We start from the raw sequence: 24,204 nt of genomic DNA on the forward strand, positions 1-24,204 counted from the left end.
TCCACAGATAGACAATGGATTTAATAGCTTGCCAGTCTGTACTTCAAACAATTCACGTGCTAAGAACTAATAAGCCTGAAAAAGCACAGAGAAGTTAAACTTCACTGACTTTCTAATGGCTTTGGTGCCCCACAACAAACAAAGAATAGAGAAAAATCCATGCTGAGTGGGATACTCGGAGCGTAAATCTGTTTAAGAAAGCTGTGGCCAACAAGATCAAAAGGCTAGAAGAGAAGGCCAGAAACATTCTGGACTACTTAGAAGGCCACAGTCCAGAAATACCTTTCACTTTCCACCCTGCCCCCCTTTTCCCTGAAGTAGGGTCTCACATGCAGTTACATTTTTTTCCCCCAACTCATGTAAACCTATATTATGCTTTGTTCAGGAGTTACATGCATTTGTTCTCAAAATTTCTTTACAAAATTTCAGTATCCCATTGAAAAGTAAAACATAGACCTTTTGACTACACATCAATAAAATTCTAGGGAACATGTAGTTGTTGGGAAAGCCAGGAGAATTGCCACTTATTTCAGAGTCTTAGGAGGCAGACTGAGAAACCACGCCTATACATGTCAAGTGTTAGACAGCAGATGAGAGTCTTGTGAGTGTGTCCCAAAGCCCACTGCTTGAGGCAGTGCCTAGCTGCTGAAGCAAAGACTGCTCCAACATCTGTGTCTAGAAGAGCAGGCTGGTGATGAGAGAGCAAGGGCATACCCAGGTAAAGGGATTTTCAGATGCCACTTGGTATGTGGTCAAGAACTAATGTTTCAGTTAAACATTAACTCTCTAAAACAAAGATCTCTACTGCCAAGAGGAATATTTCATATCCGAGTTTATTACTCCCGTATTTATAGGAAAATGTTAATCCAATCACAGAATAAGTTAAATTGCCTTAGAAGTTTCTTATTTTTGTTATTCTGCCCATAACTAAGAAAAAACACCCCTTAATCTTTGCTACCAAAGAGCTGATAATTTAATAAACACATTAAAACCATCAGTATGCTATGTTTTCCTTCCAACTCTTTTTCTGTCTTTGCTTTTTAGTATCTATTTACATAGTCTATAAATTACTTTATAGAAGAAAAAACTATTGTTCTTCCCCTCCTCCCATAGAAATCAGTTCTATCCATCATAGACCATGGCTATATTTGAGATTATAATTTGTGTCCATGGAATTAATTCTGGTATCAGAAACCCAGGAGTGTGATGCCATGAAACTAGCTGGATCCAAGGTAGCAGATTAGAACACACTGTTTCTGTGCACCATCTTTAGAAATGTCATCATTAGAATAAAACCAGAAGAAAAAAGCATGATGTAAAGATATTCTTAGTCTGTCACCACTATTCTCTGAAGTTCTAGAAAGTTTCCTGAAACATGCAGGTCCTCCAACATTCAGGAGCAAGAAAGGGACCAGAGATAAAGGGCCACCAGCTTAAATGAATGCTGCAGCCATTTCCCATTTGATTCTGATGGTTTCTCATTTTTCTGACAAGCCAGTTCCTTCTCTGCAGACTGACAGAACTCTCTAACTCTGTATTTAACAAAGGACAAATAGCTTGTGTGATCACTAAGCAGTTAAAGACCTGAGACAGTTGCTTCCAACATTACTGCTCTAGAGACAATGACTTAATTGATTCTGTGATGCTGCTGACTATCAAAGACTAAAAACATGCAGATTACACTAATACTGTAACATTAAAGGTAAGGTTTTATTTAGCTTTATATACCTTTTGTGCAAAGGGACCAGTGAACTCAACCTTCACATGAACACACACAGATTCCAGAACACACTAACAAAGTCACCCTGTGTGCAAAATCAGGAATACCCATAAGAATTTTTAACAGTGTGAAAAGGCAATCTGCAGAGTGGGGAGGGGAATGACCGCTGCATGCATGTACGGAGTCACAGACATGGGCAACTTCCGTATGCATTTCTGCAGCTGCTGAATCTAGCTGCCATCGTGACTAACAGGCCAGCATCTGATTATCTTCTGAAAGGTCAGACTATTAATTATCATCCAGGCTTTAAGGATATTAAATAGCTAAGCACAAAATTCACAATGGTTGTAACACATTGGCTCTTTTTCTGCCCAACACAAAGTAAAATGCAGAAATCTTGCATTATTTGTTCTTAATCAAATAAAGATTATTTAAAATAATAAAGATTCCTAAAATAAATGTAGAAATGAATGTAAGTGATCAGATATCACACTGAAGTTTTTTCTTAAAGCAGCAACTCCAGTTGCTTTTGCAGCTTAAAATTTAATTGAAATATTGCTTTGCAGCATTTAATTCAGAGCTTGGCTAGACCGCTAGCACCCTAAGCACTGATGCTGACTGTATGAATTTTAATCCCTGTAAAACACTTGTAAAATTTAAATTTTCCAATATTCTGGAAATTCAATGTCATCCTTTTAAATAAAAATCAAATAGATTATTTTTAAAATCCACTTATGTTAGACAAAATTAACTTGAGGCAATATTCTTCCCAAGCATGTAATTACTGCGACTCTTAAGAAGCAGCCCCATATACAAGCCCTTTTAATTCAGCCACTTAAGTTTATTAATTTGCAGTGCTACAGTGTCTTCTCTAGTTTTAATTATACATCAGATAGCCTTGCTAAAAACCAAAACAAAACAAAAAAGAAAAAACAAAAAGAAGAAACCTATTCATTTGTAATATTTTTCATTTAAAACTCCATGCAGGCTACATATCCTAGGAGCTGGCACATTTATATAAATACACACACCTACACCAACCCACATTCATATAGAAAATACACTTCAGAGTACATTCTTTTTCCTAGCCACCAATTTTTTTCTTTTTACTGAATGAGTGATGTGATCTAAACACTCAGTAATCCCACTGCCATTAAAACACCACATGGTGCAATATCAGGTGACCGAACAATAATTTTGTGTCTTATTTACCTGGACCTCACTTGTCCTCTGCTTGATGGTATCTTCTTTCTCCTTCAGGTCTTGCTCTACATTATTCTTTTCCCTAGAAGACCAGCAAACAATGCAAGAATACTTAAGAACATCAGCTACAGCAGGTACAGTTATCCAGCCCCCTAAGCCTGTATCTCTCTTTAAATACATAGTGAAACATTAAACACAGAAGATGTGAGGGATTTCTGCTTTCCAAATTATTTACAAGACAGAAGCCCACAGAAGTGTTCTGCATAAAAAAAACCCTGTCTTTTCACCCAACTGCACTTCACTGATAAGAATGGCTCAAAAATGGAAGGGGGCGGGAGGGAGAAATCAATGAAATACTGTCTCCAGTGATCTCACTGTTGCTATGGAGCACTTGTCTAATGAAAACTGCTGGGAAAAGTGGGAGGGATTGCATCAGATTCCATCTATTAACCCCTGCAACCACAGTCATTCCTATGCTAACAGCAGCTAGAAAACATTTGCAGCAGGCCAACCTAGCTGATTAATGGACTCTGCCTATTAGATTTTAGATATATCTGTTGGTAGGCTTGGTCAGAAGAAGAAAGGTTAGCTTGCTGTAATCACGATCTGCTCACAGACTCCATATGTCATTATTTGCTGTGTCATATCAAGTCTGTCTCTACAGACATTTATTCAAGTTTAAAAGTGACTACTAATGACAGGGGAATTATCGTCAATAAATTCTTGGCAGTCAGACATAACAACAGCTTTAAGAAAGGCAAAAAAACCCTAACATACAACTCAGAAGTATTACTGTTTTAAAAAAGTTCTAAGTGTTTATCTCTAGACGGTATATGGAACCTTTTCTCCTTTCACAGATACAAAAAAGCATTAAGCTTTACAGTTTTAACACCATGTTCTGTATACAGATATTTACTTTTGTAAAGATTTCGTCAACAAATTAGCACACACGTTAAAAGTTAGAATTTGAACAATGATAAACCTAACATTTCTAAATGAAATACCATAATGAAAAGCTATCATATTACTACTAGTACATCTTGAAGTTAAGGTAGCTTCATATTTGATTACCAATCTGCTGCTATTAAATCTAAAACTATCAATTTTAATCTTTATTCTTATCTAATACAGAAGAAAGCATTTCTGTCTCCAAAGTAAAGCAGGTCTACTCTAAGTCCTCTTAAGCTGAGGAATTCTTGTTTACTGCTAAACCGCATACAATGGAAAACAGAAAAAATCCAGATATCACAGATGTTAAATGAACATTTGCTCTGAAAAATAATTACTATAGATTGTGTTCTGCTATTATTTATCTCAGTATCTGATTAAAGAGCAACTTGCTGATTGTGCCCAAAGGGAAAGTTTAAATGGAAGGAAAAGGAAATATGTGGAAAGAGGGACTTTGAAGAACAAGGCTAGTTATTTTGTTAAGTGTGAACCTTCAAGTTACATAAAATTCCTCACTCTCCATTCATCAGAAAAAAGTGTCATAGAAATTCTAAGCAAATCTTTACCATTTCCATCAAAGCTATAGCACACTCTTCTAGCTCAAGAAACTAGTATTTGTAGCACAGTTGCACTTAGATACTTAAAGCATTACAACACAGGGTTGAAACAAGTTCTGTTGATTTTGTCTTCCGTAACTTTCCATGAACAAAGGGTCTCAATCTCAATAAACCACTTCCATGGATCTAAATACAAGTCAGGCTGAAAAATACCTTCAAGCCCTCAGACACCCATCAAGCACAGCAAACATTAAGGCGTATTATTCCTGATTGAAGATAAAAGAGAATAGATGACTAGGTAAACAAATACTTGTTATTTTTCCTGCTCGGGTATGAAAATTGAGCAGGAAATAGAAATGCAAGCAGGTATTTATGCTTTAATATACAGCCTTTCCACATTACTGTCACTGATATGCCTAAGAGACTGTCTGAGATCAAGATCACTTCCTTTTTATTTCAACGGAAGCCAGGTACCTAAACCTTGCAATCTGGACTATGCTAAGCAAGCAACAGGATACAATACCCACCCACGGGCAGCTTACACTGGCCAAATCACAACACAAACAACGAATTGGAAAAAATCAAGTGAAAGAAGTATTGTCAGGCAGAACAAGAAAAGCTTAGGCAGCAGTCTCAGGCAAAGGAAAACAAGCTGAGTGTATATAGTCTACACAACACATCCCCTTCTCCCTTCCCAGTAATGCATCTTTGTTTCAAAAAAGAGACAACACAGACCTACTTAATTCACTAATCCTTCTGAATGCTTCCATTTCTTTTACAAACTATCTGGTATGCCCCTGTAGGAATGCTCAGCAACTGAAAGAACCAAAAACAAGTAACAAAATTGATTTATTGGATATGACAGATTTACTGGATCACAAAGTCCCTTACCACATCAACACTTGGAAGAAAAAAAAAAATGCCAACAAAAAAAACCAAAAAGAACTGTGGTCTTGCCAATAGAGGACACTTGTAACCAATTCAAGTCAATTTATGAAAGCAATATTATTTCCCTATGTATTTTAATAGTAGTCGGGTCAGGAGAACCTCATATCAAAGAAACTAAAAGCAATTATTAAGAAAAACCCCAAAACTAATAGGTGGTTTCTCCAGTGCAGATACTTCATGATTTACAACCAAATAACATTAGTAAATGTCTAAGTTTTATACTAAATTGTGAACAAGTAATTTATAAATGGGAGCCAGCACATTGGAAATATTTGTTATAGCTGACAACCATGGAGTCCCCATGTCAGTAAATGCAATCAAGCCAAACATGAAAGAACACTAGGCAGGCTTCTTGATGGCCAACACTTAGAACCACCTTAGTTACAAAAGCAAAAAATCATAGTGCTTTGCCACAATAAGTGACAGATGACTACTCACAGAGTTGGTAGCGTTATCTGCACTCACAGCTGCCCAACATTTCTTATTTTCACATACATTTGTAATTTTCGGAATTCCTAGTGTAGTAGTACTTCAGTTTAGCAACACTAGAAAAAAAGGCTAGAGATTGCCTTGTTTCTTCTCCCCTTTGTTCCCTGCAACCTCTTCAGTTGCAACAGTTGAGTTACTTCCAAACCAGAGGTTAGAAGAAATGATCCAGGATACAATAAAATTGTTACCATTGCTTTGCTAAGAAGCTGTAGATCTCTGAACTTTGAAACAAAGGCTTGATGTGAGTGTATGGCAGGGAGAGGTTGCCCTGTTTTTCTGGGGATGTTTTGCTGTTTCCTTACTTTTGAGAGACCAACTTACCAGCTTTATGGTCCTTTTAACCTGATTTATAGTCAAGACAATATAACTGTTGCTGTCCAACATACGTGAAGAATGGCACCTCTGGTGAGATACACTAAGTTAGGCTCAACTACTTAACACACTTGAAGAGGAATGTAGCATTGGTAAAGCTTGAAGAAATTCCACTAATTTGTGGGCCATAGCTAGCTTTGAATGCACAAAAGCAAAGCAGGGTTTGCTGGGGAAGAAAAAGGTTTTATGGCTCAAAAAAGAATATTAAGAACATCTGGTCTAGCCTCCCACAATGCTGATCAAAAAAGCTTCAAATAGATTTCTAAAAATATAGTGCAACTGAAACAGAACTTAGAGGCAGCAGTGCCGACAGGCTCAAAATGGTGCAGATTCCACAATGTCCCTAGGCAAATCATTCCCCCACCAGAGGGGAATTATCCTCGCTAAAAAGTGCTCTGCATTTTATTCTTCATCTGATCCTCAACTTCCACCTTCCTGACATTGTTTTTGTTGAATTAGATTAAAAAGCTATTGGCTACCAGAAATCTTTCCCACACAGACTGTAGAGCCACAAACACATCAGCTCTGTATTCTTTGCTCAGTCTCAAAAAGCTATGTTTACCACACATTGACATTCTTTTGGGCATTTCCTCTGCTGCCTTTTTTTTTTTTTTAAGTGGACTTCAAAAATAGATTCAGTTTCTATTACTGGGTCTCAGATATGCAGCTCTGGTGGATACTTCTCAATGGAATCATGGACTAGAATTATTACACATTGAGTTCTACAGCTGAACAATATATCTTGTTTAATAATGAACAAAAATAAGTTCAAATTACATTTTTATATGATAACTATCAAGACTGAAAGTGTAATTCACTAGTTACTACAAATAATGTGGATCTGCCAAAGATGAAAAAGTTTCCTACATTTACTACAAAGATTAATCTGTTGCCTCGCATTGCCACCTGTGCTTAGGGAAGGTGCAGAAAAGTACCAAAATAACACTTCTACAGTGGCTAAAGGATTTCTAAGTAATCAAAAAATTAATTTTCTTGAAAAAAATACAAATGTAGAAATTTTACTTGAGCCACAACTCACTTTATGACATTAAGTTTGCTAGTAATTCTCATTGAAACCACACAAACCTCTTACTATTATACTTCAGTTTGACGATAGAGGCTTAAGACTCTGATTGTTAATCCAGTTCTGTTCTCAACCTCTAAATCATATCAAAGTAAATTTCCCCTTCCTAAAAATAAATACATACTAATAGTTGCCCCTACCATATCTTCAACAATCTAATATCATTCAAATGTGTCTTCAATAATCGCCCAAGTATATTTGCCACTGCAGAAATGGAAGCAACGCCTTTCCGAAGGCTATGGTTCCTTCATACTTCACAGTAAGAAAAGAAGACACAAACAAGACTGGCTTGCATGTTAGGCTGCAAGCCCACCTACTGAAAACCAACTTCATCTAAAAATTAATGCTAGAGAACAATTTATTTCCCTCTAAAATACTAACAGCAAATATACACGGCTGTAAATCATATTTCAGGTTAATAAAATGTAAGAGTCCAAAATTGGAATTAACACAACATAAAGAACAACCAAGGAAGGCAGAGCAGGGAGAAGCGAGGAAGCAGTGGGAGTAATAAGAGGGAGAATAAGCAGCTGAAGTGAAAAAACATTTATGTATTTAGGAAACAGACTGTGCTTTAACACATTGCCAAATTAAATCATTCCTGCAAGTGACATGAATAAGACAGGCAGATTTCATCATGACAAAGCACCCTCACTTATAAAATAGTAGAATTAACTGTTCTTCATAGAATTTTTGATAGATTTATGATAGAATAAAAAAAAATCACTAAAGAAAAATATCTGCTATGTCTTGAGAGTATGACAAAGACAATACAACATATATGGACTTAATTTTCTTAGTCACTTGAAGTCATCTTCTTAATTACCTTAGAAATAATTAATGGAACCCAAGGGTCTGCAGATCTCAAATTAAAACAATTTTTCTCAGTGTAACAGTTTGTTTTACTAAACAGAAGAGAAGCATGTTCACCTGTACCACCATCAAAACCCTAGCAGAGGTCCATATACAAACTGTCATCTTCCCACTCTCTACCCTACATACTTGATCTTTCCCATCTCACTTCCTTACTGCCACTAGAAAAAAAGTACTTAGAATTCCCTCTACAAATCAAAGACAACTAGTACTGACTAGTATCATGGTTCAAGCATCCTAAAGATCTGCTCCATTCTCATCTGCCAATAAAGACGAACAAGTGAGAATATTTCGATCTCAGGATACTAAGATATGCAGCGCTCTGAAACATACCCTGAGGCATGATGGACAGACCTTTCACAGTCTTGCTGTTATTAAATGCACTCATCTGAGTGAACAAAGAGTAGAAGTGTTAAACAGTATTACAGGCATTTACAGACATGCTAACCTTTTATTTTAGCAGACTATTACCACCTGGTTTTCTCTAATGCATTGAATTATTTTTAAAAAAACAGCAAGTAGCACAACTGCATCTAAGGCAAGTATGACTATTTCTCCTTTACCTACCTCTGCAGGTCTACTATTTCATTGTTTAATGTATCGAGTTCTTTAATTGCAGAAAAATCTGCTACAGAATTCGGTCCTTGAGTACTCTGAAAGATAAAAAAGAAATACTGTCAGTTTATAGTTTATGCTGTCCAACAACTATGTTTACTTTTTGTGACAGTATGAGCTATCCTCTTGTAACAACTGTTGGTAGCATTGTATTTCAAATCTTCAATCTTAAAAAACCCAAACCAGTCCAGATGCTATGTTAACAGAACACAACACATATCCAATGCATCTAATAATTCAAACAGAGTTTGTCTCCTGTAAACTCTTGAAGGCATCTTCCACAAAAGTACAAGACCACCTGATCATATAAAAAAAAAAAAAATCTAGTTCTGAAACAAGCTTTATCTTACAGTTAATGTTTAGCTGGCTTCCTAGCATTCATTTAAGAGTGGTTTGGTTTGTTTGCTACTTTTATATTTCTGCACTTTGGTGATCCTCCTGTTGCAGAGTATAGACACTTACTTGCAATGATTTAAGTGATATCAAGCTAGTTTAATGTGAACCTCCAGAGTACTGAATGAAACTTTGATAACCAAAGTCATAGGTAAGTTACGCCCATGAGTTCCCATTTACTTAACATCTTTATAATAATAAGACAACAACTGTAATACAAATTAGTTGTTTCAAAGAAGTACACATAATGACTAGAGAACAAATGCTGAAGACACAAATTAGCAAATGCTGTAACTGTTCTACTGTGCCTTATCACAACATGAACATGTTTAGGAAGCCATAGTCACTGTAACTACCTTCTATAAATACATCAGTTCCTTCAAGTCCTGAATAAAGTCATCCAGGACAAACACAAAGTTCAGAGGAAAAGTATATACATATAATTAAAAAAGGCAAGTGATACACAAAAGTTTTTAAATGCTTAAGTTTGTCTAAAGATAAATCAAGATGCTATTAACTATGTGTTTATTCAAGCTTATACTCTGGGGAAAAAAAAAAACAAACAACAAAAAAACCAAGAAAACAACAAGAGCCAAGAAAAGAACTAAACAGTAAGCCCGAGCACACTGCGGCAGAAAATATTATTCAGCAGAACTATAGGTTATTCATGCATACTTTACTACAACAAGTGGCATGAAATGAGAATAAAAAAACCCATACAGCTATTCTGAAACTGGTTAGTGTACAGCTTCTCAAATGGGCAAAATAGCTATGAAGTTCAATCCTGTTCTAAAGGAATTACACAGGAGTTTTGCAGAGTTGCTCATGGTGTTCCAATGAGAAAGTTTTTACTTCTCCTAGGAAGGGGAGAGAAGGAAAACATGGAACTATTAGCTACAAGTACAAATTCTTTCCACACCTCCTTCTCTCATCAGTTAAAGAAATTCTGCACACTAACACCAGCATCAAACTTGAACAAAATGTACTTCAATCTTATTTTCAATTGTTCAGGAGAACTGGGCGGGGGGGGACGGGACAAAAAAGCCAACATTTTTAGCTTCAATATACAAGTTAACAAAGACAAAAGTCAGAACTACTTGCTGCCATTTACTACACTGCAACATGCATGTAAACAATGCTTTGAGTTTTTAACTCAAAACAGCAATAAAAGTGAATGCCTGTCAAAATTCTTTAGGAGGAACTTGCATTTAAGTTTAAATTTTATGATGGTAATGCAAGTGCAATTTGATGACTACAAACAGTTCTAGGAAAAGAAACACAGCAACAAGTACTAGACTGCTGCTGTACCCCGTTCATGGGATCTGCATTCAGGCCTCAAAATTGAAATAAAAGTTACACTACTGTGGTAATAAAAGTCTGTAAGGAAACCAAACATTCGATAACAGCAACATACATACATATGCATTCTGAACATCTACCAAGAAGGATCACAAGTTAACTTTCTGTACTCCAAAAACATAATGAATTACCATTATACTTACTGATATTTCTGCTACTACCTTTATATCAGTCAATTCAGAAGATGAAGCCTAAGGTTTTTGGTTTTTTTACCATGTAAGCCACACCACTTCAAGAAAACCAGCAAAAAGTCTATTTCTGCCTACTGCTCTTACCCTTTGGGTTCAATTCTTGAGCAATGATCTTGGACAAACAGGTTCTTTCATATCAACAACATCTCTTTTGAAAAAGCTCAAAATGAGCTGAAGGTTCAGCTCAATCTAGTAAAACAAATTCTTGGTAAGGATTTATAGAGCTAACTAAAAGCTAACTTACCTTCTTTCACAGTATTCTTACTCTTATCATTAATGTTAGTAATGCAAAAAACCCATATATATCGCACTGATGTCTTTGCGAGTTCTAAAAAAATAATTTACACACACAGAATAGCAGTAAACAACACTGATCTCATCTAATGTATTCTAATCACTAAATTTTCTGCAATATAATCAGTAAAACCATGGATATTAGTCCTAATGATAACTGTCAACTGTCACATTGGAGTACTACTCTGTCACCACTTCCTCAGCAATTTCAACACGGTAAGACATAGCACTTTCTCTTTTAAGTTCAAGCAGCACATATTACCAACAGGTAACAGCCACAGAGGTCTGGATTCAGGGAAGAACCTTGGGGTTATTCCCAGTGATCAACACTGGAAATCAGCAATAATTTGAGACCGCAACATACTGTGACACTTCAGAGAAGTGCTCTGCTACTTCAATGATTATGTAAGAGTCTTAGAAGGATGTTCATTATTAAACCGACAGACAGTAAATATTAGAAAAGCAAAGATTCTCTAACCTTGAGAAAGCAGAGTTAACAAACTGACAGAATAATAAGGATGAAAAGCAGAGTGGTGCAGAATGGAAAAAACAGTCCAAACTAGAAAAGAGACATAGAAAGGAAAGCAAACATACAAAAAAGATTAGTAGAGTTGCAAATAAAGCAATTACTTTTTAAAAACAGAATGTAAAAAGAAATTAGATACCAATTACAGAAACTCAAAAGTAGTGCCAAATTTTGAGTTTCATTTTTTCAGGTGCGAATTTTTCATTCTGTTTAAGAAAGTCGTAGAATTAGATCAATGTTTTGCACAACCAAGAAAAGGTAACTCGCATCAGACTTCATGATATGTAAAACATGTAAGAATTTGTGATGACCTTTACCATTCTGATAAATACAACTTGAACTGCTGAGGTACAGCCTACTGCTGGATTAAGATAGATGGCAATCAACAGACTATGAAGACATTAAAACTATCTGTGAAGTATAAAATGGAGGACCATTTACTTTTATGACTTTAAATATATAATTCTAAACTGTATTTAGTCCACATTGTTTCCAGACTTCTTAAAAAAGATCAGTGTAAAAAAGAACTGTGAACTCATTAGGAGAAAAACATTGAATTTGTGCACGTTATTTCAGATGCAAACTAAAATGTCTTTAGATAGGCAGTAGAAGGATTATTCTTTCAAAATAGAAAATAATGCTTTCTCAACATAAGATCTCTCCGCTTGGTTGGCAGGCATAATAAATGACAGCTTCATTTTGAAACATGGATGGAACGGTTTTTGTTCAATTCTTTGCACCTAAGACTTGTTTTCTTCCTGATATTATGATAAATTTTACGTATGTCAGTACTTGAGGTGCTTCTTGCATAGCCTTTGAAATTAACATTCTTTGAGATTTATACCAAAAACACCAAACCCATCCTTACCTTCTGTAAACTGACACCTCTGTCTGAAGGTGGAATCATCTCTGGAGTCAGAGCCTGAGGTGGATCAATGCCCTTTGTTAACTTCTGATTAATTAAATAGAAAGCCAAAGCAAACTGTTCCTTTGAAAGCTTTCCGCAGTCCTTTGTGTCACAGAGCGCCCTGTACAGAGAGGCACATGAAATAAATCCTCATTTCTGCAAGTACAGCCCTGTTTATTGTATTTGCTGTCATTTAAAAATGTGAAAATTGCTAGTGTGTATCTCCTCATGTAAAAAAATGTAATATAGAAGTAAGATGTGGTAATAAATAGGAAACATTACTCAAACGTACACAACCACTTTCTCTTTGCACACTAAGGTCCACAGCTCTGTTACAGCAAGTTCTGATCTGGTGAAAGGCAGAATCAGGGCTGTAAGTCACAAATACCACCTGAGTATCTGTAACTGAAGTGCCTTCTAAATTAAAGAACTTTTCAAAGCCAACACAAATTTTCCCGAATTTCCTATATTAGAGGTTGTGTTAACCATACCTTGGAAAAAAAAAAAAAAAAAAAAAAAAAGAAGAAGTTTTTCCTACCAGAGTGCCCCGCAATAGCTTATACCGGGGAAAGAATTAAAAAAGCAGTGGGTGTCACTACTAGCTCTAATGAAAGACAAGTAAGTTGTAGAATGAGATGGGCCATAAGCCTCGCTTGCCAAGAATTTTATACAGATGATTCTCTTTACCAGCATATGGATAGTATCAGTGTTTATATACACAGCAACACTATGATGACTTTAAATATACAGGTTTAGCTGAAGTGCAGTATTTGTTTGTAACAATCTGTGTTCAGGCACTTTACCTCCTCTCCTAAGACATGATGCGTAGCATAAACCTGTTTTCCCCCAATTTCTGTCCAAAAGTAGAAGCAAATAAGTTACCACTGCTTATACAGAGGCCATGCTATTATATACAAAAAACAACTTTCACTTTGCAGAAATGTCAACGTAGCACTTTTCAAAAAATGTGCTAGGAAGGAGCGAGAACCATGCCATCATCTAAACAGCTGTCATGGAAAATAACCCCTACCAGATATGTGCAAGAAGAGCAGAAGGCAGTCCCGTCTTCAAGAATAGTTCTCTGGCTTCCACACCTGACACAAATCCATCCATGTCCTTGTCAGTTTTCACAAAGATCTCATCATACTTAATTTTGTCTGCAGGCGATACAACCCACTGAAGCGGGTGGTGATGGAAGGGGAAAAAAAGAAAATAAAACAAAAAACAAAACAACCCAGAATACTAAGATATACGCAGTTCTGTTTTCAGATAGTTACAGAGTTACATAATTCAAGGACTACAGCACAAATTTAAAAAGTGATATAGGTGCCTAGTTCATGAACCAGTTTTACCTTCCAAAATACATATGCACAGAGATCCACAAGCAACTCCAGAAGCAAAATATTTACATCAGTGAAGCACCAAGGCTGGTTGGTACTGCTCTGCCTCTTTGCCTATACATTAAAAACATTCCCTGGAGGCCAGATTTCCTCCCAGCATGGGGTTGTGCCCTCATCACTGTGCTCAGGCACAGTCCTGCTTACTGTCTGGCACTATCAATTTTATTCCTCTTTACACAGCTGGAGACCTTTAGCTGCAGGGACCACTCAAGCCCAGACTGCTAATAGTTGGCACATTCTAAATTGTAGAATTTACCTCCAATCAAAGTAAAGATGGGAATTAGAGCCACTTCTCTTACTTCAGCAATTTTTCCAAACACTAAACTACTTTAAAGATGTTTGGGTTTTTTGAGTGAAAATGGCTTCAAGTGCATGCTTATGAATGCTAATTAATTAATTTCAGCGTACAAGGACACTTAACAGGTGAATCCCAAACGGTGCTGTACACAAAACATACACTGAAACACTCATCCAGAATGGCACTGCTTTGTAATACATACAGCAAGAGTCACCATCAGTCAAGTAAATTGCCAGGTGAAACCTTGGCACCTCCAGAATTAAGATGCCAGTTTATAACTAATTACTAAATGTCCAAGCAGCATCTTATGCATTAAGTACTACAGTTCTTACCTCAGATCGCCTTCTCAGTTTCTTATTTGGAATAGAACTAGTAAGTTATAATCTACTCGGAAATACATTTTCCAGAATTCTGGATTCTAAAATGACCAGGATTAAATAAGAAGTTTGGGGGAGGGTAAGAGGTGTCAAGCTTCTTAATAATCACATTCGGAACAAACACCAGATCTTGTGTTTAGGTGGATATACCAGACCTTTTGTTTCCTTTTCGCATTACTTGCATTCATCTATTCCATTTTCATTAACGCCTTCTTCAAATTACATGTGTGTGCACACATACAACTGCACATACATGCTTGCCACAATTTGTTCTAAGAACTTGTCCATATTCAAATCAGTCTTCAGCCAGAAGACTTATGTTCTGCAGATGTGTACCTGGACTACATTTTTAAACTCTTTTTCTTAATATTCTGACCTGTCAGTTGAGCCTGATGCCTTGAAATAATTAATTTTTAAAATAGCTTCAAAATCTTTACTAAATAATATTCTTTTATCCAACAGTGTATATCTGAAGACATCTAGAAAAAGCAGAACAAGATAAATTTTATACCTCTCCACCTGGTCTTCCCCTCAGCCTCCTCAAATTCATCAACCAATCAACAGGGCAAAAAGGAAACTAAAAGCTGTATCAGGACTCTCCTTCCAGGCAGTCTCCAAAGCACAACATTAAAGCAGAAATACTGTAACCCAAAGTAACTTCAGAACTTTACCTGCGTTAATGGTGTTTTGGCAGCTAAAATGCCTACAGGTGGCAAGGACTGATGAGACTCTTTGGTAGATGTTGAAGATGGAATTAATGGCATTGCTCCTGGAACACTGATAGGTTTTCTCTTGGATGGTGGCACCAAAGCTGCAGGCAAGGACATTGGCACTGGTTCTTTCTCCAAAGCACAGTATACCAAAAACATGGCCTGAACAAGAAAACAAGGTGTGTGGATGTAAATACATAAGAAATAAATGTATAACTTAAAGAATTAGTTAAGAAATAACTTCGTAGCATTTTTTCATTATGTTTCTCCTTTACAAGCTCCCTCAACTGAATTGCAGCTTATTGTCTTCTGACCTATGTTTTTCATTATTACTTTCTTTTGAGGTTCAGCACTTAGCAAGTGAAATTCAGTATCTTTTAGAACTCTAAAATGATTCTCCTCAATATTACCAAGTTTGTACCACCACTTGTGGAATTTTATTTGAGAGAACACTTCAAAAAAATTAATTTTAATGTATTCACTGTTTTTCCAGGAATCACTATTCTTTTATTGTGGTTGTACGTTTTAATAATTTTATGACTGTTGTTCAAGACACAGAACTGCATCTAAAACAAATCTTATAATAAATTAAATTGATATAATCGGTAAAGTATCTCAAACATTTTCCTAGAGCATATCAATCATCTGATCTCACAGCTAAAAGTCTGAAGAATTACAGATTAAACACAGGAAATCAAATACAGTAACAGTTAACTACTAGGGTCTTAAAGGAATTGGTTTCAAAACAAACTCCATCATATAAGTGCCTGAAGATGACTAGAACAATAGTCAGGATAAAAGTGTAAAAATTGCTTTCTTTTCTCAAAAATACACAACAGCAGAAAAAGGTAAATTCATCATATTTATATTACAAAGAAACAAAGAAAGGTTTTGATGTTGTCCGTAACATCAATTCTTGGAAATTAAACAGGTATTTTTAATTTTCTTTTTATTTTATTTTTTAATTTTGACTCTGAAAGCATGAGTAAAAGTTTAGTTTGTAGAAATTAAAATTAAAGGCTGGCTTTAGTCCCACCTGAGGACAGAAAGGTCATATTACTTTCTCAAGATTCTTGCAACACAGAATGCAGTTAGGATATTTTGTTAGCTTTTCCAAACCTTTAAAGTTAGGTTTGATACTTCTCTACATAAAATGAAACCCTCTCCTCCAGCGTGAACACATAATTCCTTCCTCTCCAATTCACTTACATGCAAAAACAAGCTGGAATTTTTGAGAGAAAGTTGATGCATGGCTACTATCGCATTCAAGACTTAGACTTCAAAAACAAGAGCCTCCCACTCTCTTCTCACTTGCCATCTCTTGGGAGAAATGAAACTTACTTACCACTTCTTACACTATTTCATGAGTCCTGGCATTAATAGTGTTAAAATTCTAACTTGCTACAAACTTCTGAAGAATTTATACATAATTTCTTTAAAATTTTCCTCAAAGTTATCTTGAGACATTCAAGTACTAAAACACTAAAGGTTAAGGTAAAACTTATTCACTGAAAACACTCAGTCTTGTGGGACAGCAGATCACAGGTTTAAGTTTTTAATGGCTCATTTAGCCCACAAAGAAAGTTACTGCTGTGTATTGAGAGACATTCAACAAACTGACAGAAACATTAAGTAGTACTAAAACTTGATTAAGGTCTTGGAATAAAGGCAATAAATGAATCACACAGTCAAAAATTAATACACAATGCATCTATTTTAAACCCCTGCCATTAGGCTTTCAAAATCCCAAGAGGCAGAAGGTACTTACAACTGCAAACTCATCTCGATCCAACATTCCATCACGGTCAATATCACTCAATTCCCACACCTACCAATATAAAGCAGAATATAGGGATGTTTGCCTGAACTGCAGTAGTCTCCTATTTAAAAACTCATTAAAAACAAATGTAAGAACAGCCTCCCCCCACCATATCCTATTCTATTTCCTAGTTCTATTAACAGCATTAGTTTTCAGTGAGCAACATACATTCATATAAGAAGAAAGATTGTTAAGTTGGAGACTGAGTGCACTAAGGGCACCCTGACCTAAACCAAGTGTTAAAGCAATACACTGTAGTAAGAGGCAATCTATCAAAATATCAAAAGTTTTGGGTTTTTTTTTACAGTTTAATAGTTACACATGTGGCCACTCCATAAGATAGTATTTAATAGTGAGGCTCATTACTACAAATCTTCAATTCGAAAAACAGATATTGCTGAGTGTAGCACAGTTGTTATTTGTGAATTAACAATTAAGAAGAAAGATATTCTTACTCGTCCTAGGATATCCACTGGCAGTTTCGAGTTAAGGAGTACAGGTTTCACCTTATCACCTGACAACAGTCCATTCACAGGATTTAGACTGTCAAAAATAGCATCATACTTGGCCTTGTCTTCCAGCTGCAGGGGCAGAAGAAAAATATTACTTATGGAAACAGTCACGCTCCTAGCCTAAGAAGTAGCAGTTCTTTCAAAAGTGTTAACTTTAAGTTACAGTTGGAAACACACACATTGCAGTTGCTGATGCTTACAAAGCATATCTTTTTCATATTTTCTTTTAAGTCAGCTAAAGAGTAATCCAAAACCCAGTGAGATTTATTCTTCAGTTATTTTCACAGCTTCAGGTAACTATTCCTTTTCTTTTGTTTCAAATCTCTAAACATGAAGATATTTCCCCAAAGTCAGGTTTTTTTATCAAATTAGGTCTACTACCCCAATTATAGATTTGACATGAATGGTAATTTATTGTACTTTATGAACTACAGCTACCAGTAGCATTATATTTTTCTTGACTTACGTTTTCTTGCAAACCACATCATAGTTCTAGGTAATAGCCTGATCTTTATTTTACCTTAACAGCCCATGGTACATCACTTGATGCTGTTCCACTGAGTAGCAAAGGACTACTAGTATCAGTCTAAGGAAAAACAGGAAAAAAAAACCACATTAAAAGACACATGGTTCTGACCTTGCGAAACTACTCCCGTATTTGAGAAGGTGTTCCTTCTCAAACCCAGAACTGCTTTTTAGTCACTCATACTTTAGTTAAGGATACCAAAATTTAGAGTAAGAAATTTACAATGTTTCTTCCATTAAGGACAACGCTAATAGAACAAATACCATATATATATATATATATTCAAATTATACACAATTTTATATTCAAATGCCCACTAGAACATGTAGCACCTTATTCTTATTCCACACTGCTTAATTTTCCCCTGTTGTAGGGTCCTATTGCCCTACAACATCACTTTCAGAAGTGTTTAGCATTTACACCAAACATTCCTCACTGTTCACTTAAAAGGAGTTCTTAATAATGAGTCGATAGGTTCAATTAAAAAAAGAAATCTTACAAATCTTGGTGGAGGAACAGGCAAGTTAAGACTGTTCAGGGAAACATCCAATCCATTCTGTGCACATGCTACAAGTCGTAAAGCCACAAAAAATTCCTACAGGAAAAAATGAAATTTTAAAGGATTTATTATATGAAAATACTCAAATTTCAGAAGAATTAAGAGCTTTTCTAGTACAGCTATATATACAGAGGGTTGCAAATGGCTTCAAAGGGGGTCACGAAGTGACAGAAAGCAGCAGTCAGTCACTGGTAAACCTTAAGCCACTGGAGGAACTTTTCCTCCAGTGAGGCAAAGTTTGTGATTACTAGCTCCAAGCATTTAGTAACTTCCTGGCTAGTGTAGTCAGTTCTCAGCACTCAGGTCTTCTATGGCAGAGCAGTAAAAATTTAAAGTAGCAATTACAGCTGTTTATCTTGGAGGAAGTGAGTTGATCCCAAAGGTGGCAGTTGATGGAGTGGGAGGAAAGAAAGGTACAGCAATGAGAAAAATGAACCAAATGAAGTCTGGAGGGAAAAAAAAATAAAATTGGTAGATGCTACAAGCTGCTCCTTTTCCTACCATGGAATGAAATAGTTATGTCTCTACAGGCAGTTATTTAAATAACTATAGTTCAAACCAAACAGCAATGCACATTAGAGCTTTTCAGTAGCACCACTGATACACAAAAGTCTGACTGCCATACTGCTTATTGCTACAACTATGGAAGAACTCCAAACAGAATGTACTAATATCAAGTCCACTAAAATTAGATAAATAAGAATTTTGAAGATTTTACTAGAATTTTAATTACCACATTCAATTTTCTCCAAGATTAAGAGGAAAAGTCACCTTTGTAGTAAATACAGTATATCAACCTTTAAATTACTTTTCAGTATATCGTATTGCACAGCTACACAGCAGCTCATTTTATGACTTGAAGAAAAACTGATGAGCAGCTGAAGGCTGCTTAATTTATTGTTGCTTACACTGAAGTGGGAAGTACATACCTAGTTCCAATTAGAAAAATCTGAAAAAAAACCCAAATCAGTTAGAAAAACTGCTTTCCTGATCCAGAAATCTTAACTTTCATCTTTTTTCAAGGCTTGCTAATGGTTAGAGTAACCTCGTACATCATATAAATAACCATACCTGTTTATTCAGGATACCTTTCCCATCAGTATCAGCTAAGTCCCAAATCTGAAACATAAAAATAATAGACACATAAGTGTTCCACAGGAATGAGAGGAAACTGACAAGTTCTCACTACATTTAACAATGCATTTGTGGATGAAAGCTCAGGTCTTAACTTTTATAATAGCACTTATTTGTGGTGACAAATTTAAATATAATTTTAATTTCCACCTTGAGCTACATACATAGTAGAATAAGCAAAGACACTGAAGCTGGAAACCATTGGATAGCACAACTGAAAACACATTAGGGAAGATCACGTATCCTGTAGTGCCACCAAGTATTTTAATTTACACAGGATACTAACTGAAGCAAGAGACAGGATAATTAAATAATTGTCATTAAATACCTTTCCAAGTACCAAATCTGTCAATCCAGACTTTTTCAAGAAAACAGCTGCATCAGAAGCTAACACTCTTCCAGCATTAGCAGAATCAACCTAGGGAGAGAAAAAAAACTCACATGATAAATTAGCTTTTGAATTGATGCAGTCTCTTTACACAGGCTCTCAAAAAGCTAGTAAAGAAGAATGCTCAAGTTAACATAGTCACTTTGAGAACTATCTTTAGACTTTTTTTGGAAAAGAAAAACTCCCTTTCATTAAAAATCATGTTACATTAGAATTCAGACATTTTGACCTAGCTGCTTGAGATTTAATATTAATAGGCAGGCTTTGGAAGCTGGTATCTTAAACTAACACTGCCAAATTTAAGACACATTATGCATATATATCTAAGCATCTTTCACACTCTAATATGTTTTACAATGTTCCAGAAAAATACACTATTATCCCCATCTGTCTGTATACAACTAGAGACACAGGGAGATAACAATTTTGCCTAGATGACCCAGTTTGGGGCAGAAGCAAGGAAGGTAAGCCAGGTCTCCCAGGTCACAAGCCAGCACCCTAACAGAAGCTTTAGATTAATTCCACTTAAAAACTGAGGAAAAAACACTGATACATATGCAAACAATCAAATGTCCACTGCTGTAAGTTTCTAACCATTGATTATGCCTGGGTTTCAAGTTCTCCAGTTTCAAGTACAGACAAAGGCTCAAGAATTTCTCACATTATGCAGTAGATATGGAAGCCTGTTCATATTAGGCCATCATGTGAACCTATCTAATTAGCCCTTTGTAACCACAGGATTTTGTTCATGATGCCTGGAAAACATTTGATTTGTAAGGACAGAGAAGTCCCAGAGTTTTATTACATTTAATTGTCCAGCTCTGAATTCATTACTGTTATGGTCTGAAAAAGAAGACACTGCTTGAAGATATGTTTACCACCTTAGAAGAGGGAAATGCTTACTCCCTAAAGTGAAACTTCTCTACACAATGAAGAAGTCAGTGACAGTTTTGGCAGAATATCAACCAGCATGCATTTCCTCCAGGATCAATAGGGAGATCATTAAAATAGATTGTTAGCCAAGTTCCTAAGCGAAAACAGTACCTCAGCTATAACTTCAGGTGGAAGAAGCAAGCAGTAAAACTTACATCACCTACATGAGGACAAGGGAAATAGAGGAAAAGCTGTGAGTCTTTGAGAGCCTAAAGCAAAAGGATGCCTAAAAGGGGCACAGTATGGAGAGGAGGACTAAAGGAATCTTCAGTCAGTTCAAACCATCAGGCTTACTACATCACACAGGTAGCTGTACAGCTCCTCAAGTTCTAGAGATCAAATAATATATTGCATTTTATAGACAAAAAATTACATAATATTATCTCCAAAAACAGAGCGTTCCCATCTATGATCAGATGAGATGCCCTGAAACTCTGAAGACTTTGCGACACAATAAGGTTCAAAGGACAGGAGAGAGGCAACAGAGGTCACTTACTTTCCACACTTCCTGGAGAGAGAGACAGAGAACCAAAACTGAAATCATACAAATAAGTGAGCATGCATGGAAAACTGAAGTACATGCACAGAAAGAATAACTTGATGCTGGCATTAGATTTCCCAATACCCCCTTTTGAAGATCAGTGCTTTTTGAGCACTTGCTGAACACTGAGTCATCATGGCTTTCTTTGAAATAGCCTGAGAATGCCTAGTGAAAACTAGTGCTTCATATAGAACAGAAAGTTTGGGAATACACAGCAAAACACTTGATGATGATGTATTGCATCACTTACAGTCTCACAGCTTTGTGTTTAAACAAAGACTATATTGAATGTTTTGTTCAGAACGTAAGACCAACCTTCCAAATTCACAGGTGCAGCACACACAAGGTGCTCAAAGCAAACAGCTCCCAAGATGGGCTTGGAAGTAGCTGGTGAAAGACTGCTGAGAATTTATCATTTGGAAAGCATGCTGCAGCAGATGAAGGTTGTCTTAAGACACTTCTTCTAGAAGTGAAGAAAAAACTCTGAAAGCAATCCCAAAAGCATCATTTAATACGAAAGTGAAAACATCTTTTGTTTTCAACATAACTAATATGATTTTGCTTAGGAGAGGTTGTTTCCTATAATTGAGGATTCCCTGGTCAGGACAATAAAACTACAAGCACTACAGTGTTGTAGTTAGCCTGCTCCTCAGATTTTTTAAAAAATCTAATTCAGTCTGTATGGGAGTGCTGTTCATATTATAGGTAAAAAGTTGCCAAGACACCCATCAAATCCCCTTTTTCAGTTAGTGGAGTTGACCTTGCACATAAGCACAGTAATCTTGGCATCCACTCAGAAAACCTCCAGCCTAGGATTTTTCTACTCTTTAGGGAAAGTCACAAAGCAACACAGTATCAGCTGTGTTTATTTTTTATTTCCCCACCTCCAACCCAGAGGAAGGTGACTTTAAGGGATTTAAGCAAGATTCTTGTTGAACCTAATACGGATACAGTTTCTTTTTGTGGAACTAATTACCTAAATTTTAGAAACTTTTTTTTTGAAAGGGTTGATTTCAATTTCTGTACAAATTCCTGAGCCTTGCATGCTGGGATGCAGGTAGTTACTAAGCATTAAAATACTGCAGAAAATTGGCTTACGTTTGACTATCACACTGAGAAGATCGCTGGTGTTCGTTAGTTATAACCAACTTTGTAGAGCTTTTTCTCTGATGTGCAAAAAGCTGTTTTCATAGTGGCCAACAACTCTCTTGTTTCAAGTTGTCTTTTGTAAGGCCAGAATGATTAAAAGTTACAAACATACACCTGACGTCATTAGGTCACAAGGTAACAGTGATAAGTACTTCAACTCAGGATTCATCAAGAATTCATCAGCAGCTCAGGCATACTGCTTACCTGCTACACTGCGTCACATGATTAAGTAATTTCCTTCCACTTTATCACATGTATTTACATGTATCCTTTAACCTCACCCTGTTTTGAGAGTCAGTCTAGAAAAGGTTAAACAGAAAAACTTTTGTTTGAAAGAAGCATGTCCCCATTGAAAGGTTAAGATTTCAATTGGATTTTAAGTATAAAGCCCAGGATTTATACCCATTTCACAACACACGTTATGCCAGATTAATTACTTTAAGTTTGTGATAGAACTGGAAGTGTACTAAGTATCAGAGCTATTTCAGGTGATGAATTTATTCTCAAGTTGCATGGAACACTCTGAAGTGCTTCTGGTATGAAAGGATAAAAATCATACTCTACCAGCACCATAGGACAAAGTGGGAAATGTCTTCTAACATTTCTATTCTGGAAGTTGACATATCCTTATCTAAAGGATGGAAGGAAAAAGTTACCTAGTGCAACTGAAAATCTTTAGACACAGCTACTCATTAGGACAAATGCTTGCAGAAAAGAGTTTGACTTAGCAAGTCAGAAAATGAATCCTCTGGAAAACAAATCCATTGGCACAACTTCACTGACAGTAACATCACGTTTAAGGAATCCCCATTCCCGTACACTACAGAGACTGCTGGACAACAAACAGTGCTCCAATTTCACTAGGCTATATATTCCAACGAATGCAAGATGCTAAGTGACTTAGGAATCAGTATCACATTTGTGCTTAAACTCAGTTTCTTTATCCAACTTTTTGCTTCACACTTCAGTAGTTAAGCAATTGCAGTCAGGAGGAAGAGACAGACAGGCATGTGCCAAAGATGATAACATGACAGTGACAGCAGTACTGAGCTAGGAAACCTAACGTGCAAAAAAATTAGTTCCTTGCCTTTTCTTGTGACCTTATAACGATCACCGTAATATGGGATTCTCCTAAGGCTTTTAATCCAATGCCTAGAGACAGACACACAGTGGATTTGTCCCTCAGACTGAAGGAAAACTTTGTGAGGGTGATACTATCTCCTTCAACCTTCAGGAGCCATACGAACTTAGATCAAGGTAAACTCTCTCTCCTTGTTTAGCAATTTCAAATCTGCTACTCTCCTGTAGTGGAGAAAAACCCTTGTTAATGTAAACTAGAAAGCTCAAACTTTCCAGGCATCATAGGCTGCTACACTTTA

At 36.2% G+C, this 24,204-nt stretch overlaps 1 protein-coding gene across 4 annotated transcripts in view; it reads right to left on the bottom strand.

The window, feature by feature from the left end:
* The window catches only part of EPS15 (epidermal growth factor receptor pathway substrate 15), a 74,265-nt gene that overhangs the window by 19,041 nt on the left and 31,020 nt on the right, over window positions 1–24,204 (bottom strand). For all 4 annotated transcript variants that reach the window (XM_075037089.1, XM_075037086.1, XM_075037087.1 and 1 more), the window contains exons 3-13: window positions 20,143–20,232; window positions 19,752–19,799; window positions 18,621–18,716; window positions 18,116–18,181; window positions 17,539–17,664; window positions 17,033–17,092; window positions 15,226–15,426; window positions 13,510–13,655; window positions 12,441–12,600; window positions 8,762–8,847; window positions 2,933–3,005 (exon numbers count right to left, since the gene is read on the bottom strand). In XM_075037089.1, the coding sequence (XP_074893190.1) occupies window positions 2,933–3,005; window positions 8,762–8,847; window positions 12,441–12,600; window positions 13,510–13,655; window positions 15,226–15,426; window positions 17,033–17,092; window positions 17,539–17,664; window positions 18,116–18,181; window positions 18,621–18,716; window positions 19,752–19,799; window positions 20,143–20,232 (1,152 nt within the window). The remainder of the gene's footprint in view (window positions 1–2,932; window positions 3,006–8,761; window positions 8,848–12,440; window positions 12,601–13,509; window positions 13,656–15,225; window positions 15,427–17,032; window positions 17,093–17,538; window positions 17,665–18,115; window positions 18,182–18,620; window positions 18,717–19,751; window positions 19,800–20,142; window positions 20,233–24,204) is intronic.

Source organism: Buteo buteo, chromosome 10, assembly GCF_964188355.1.
Source record: "Buteo buteo chromosome 10, bButBut1.hap1.1, whole genome shotgun sequence".
NCBI lineage: Eukaryota > Metazoa > Chordata > Aves > Accipitriformes > Accipitridae > Buteo > Buteo buteo.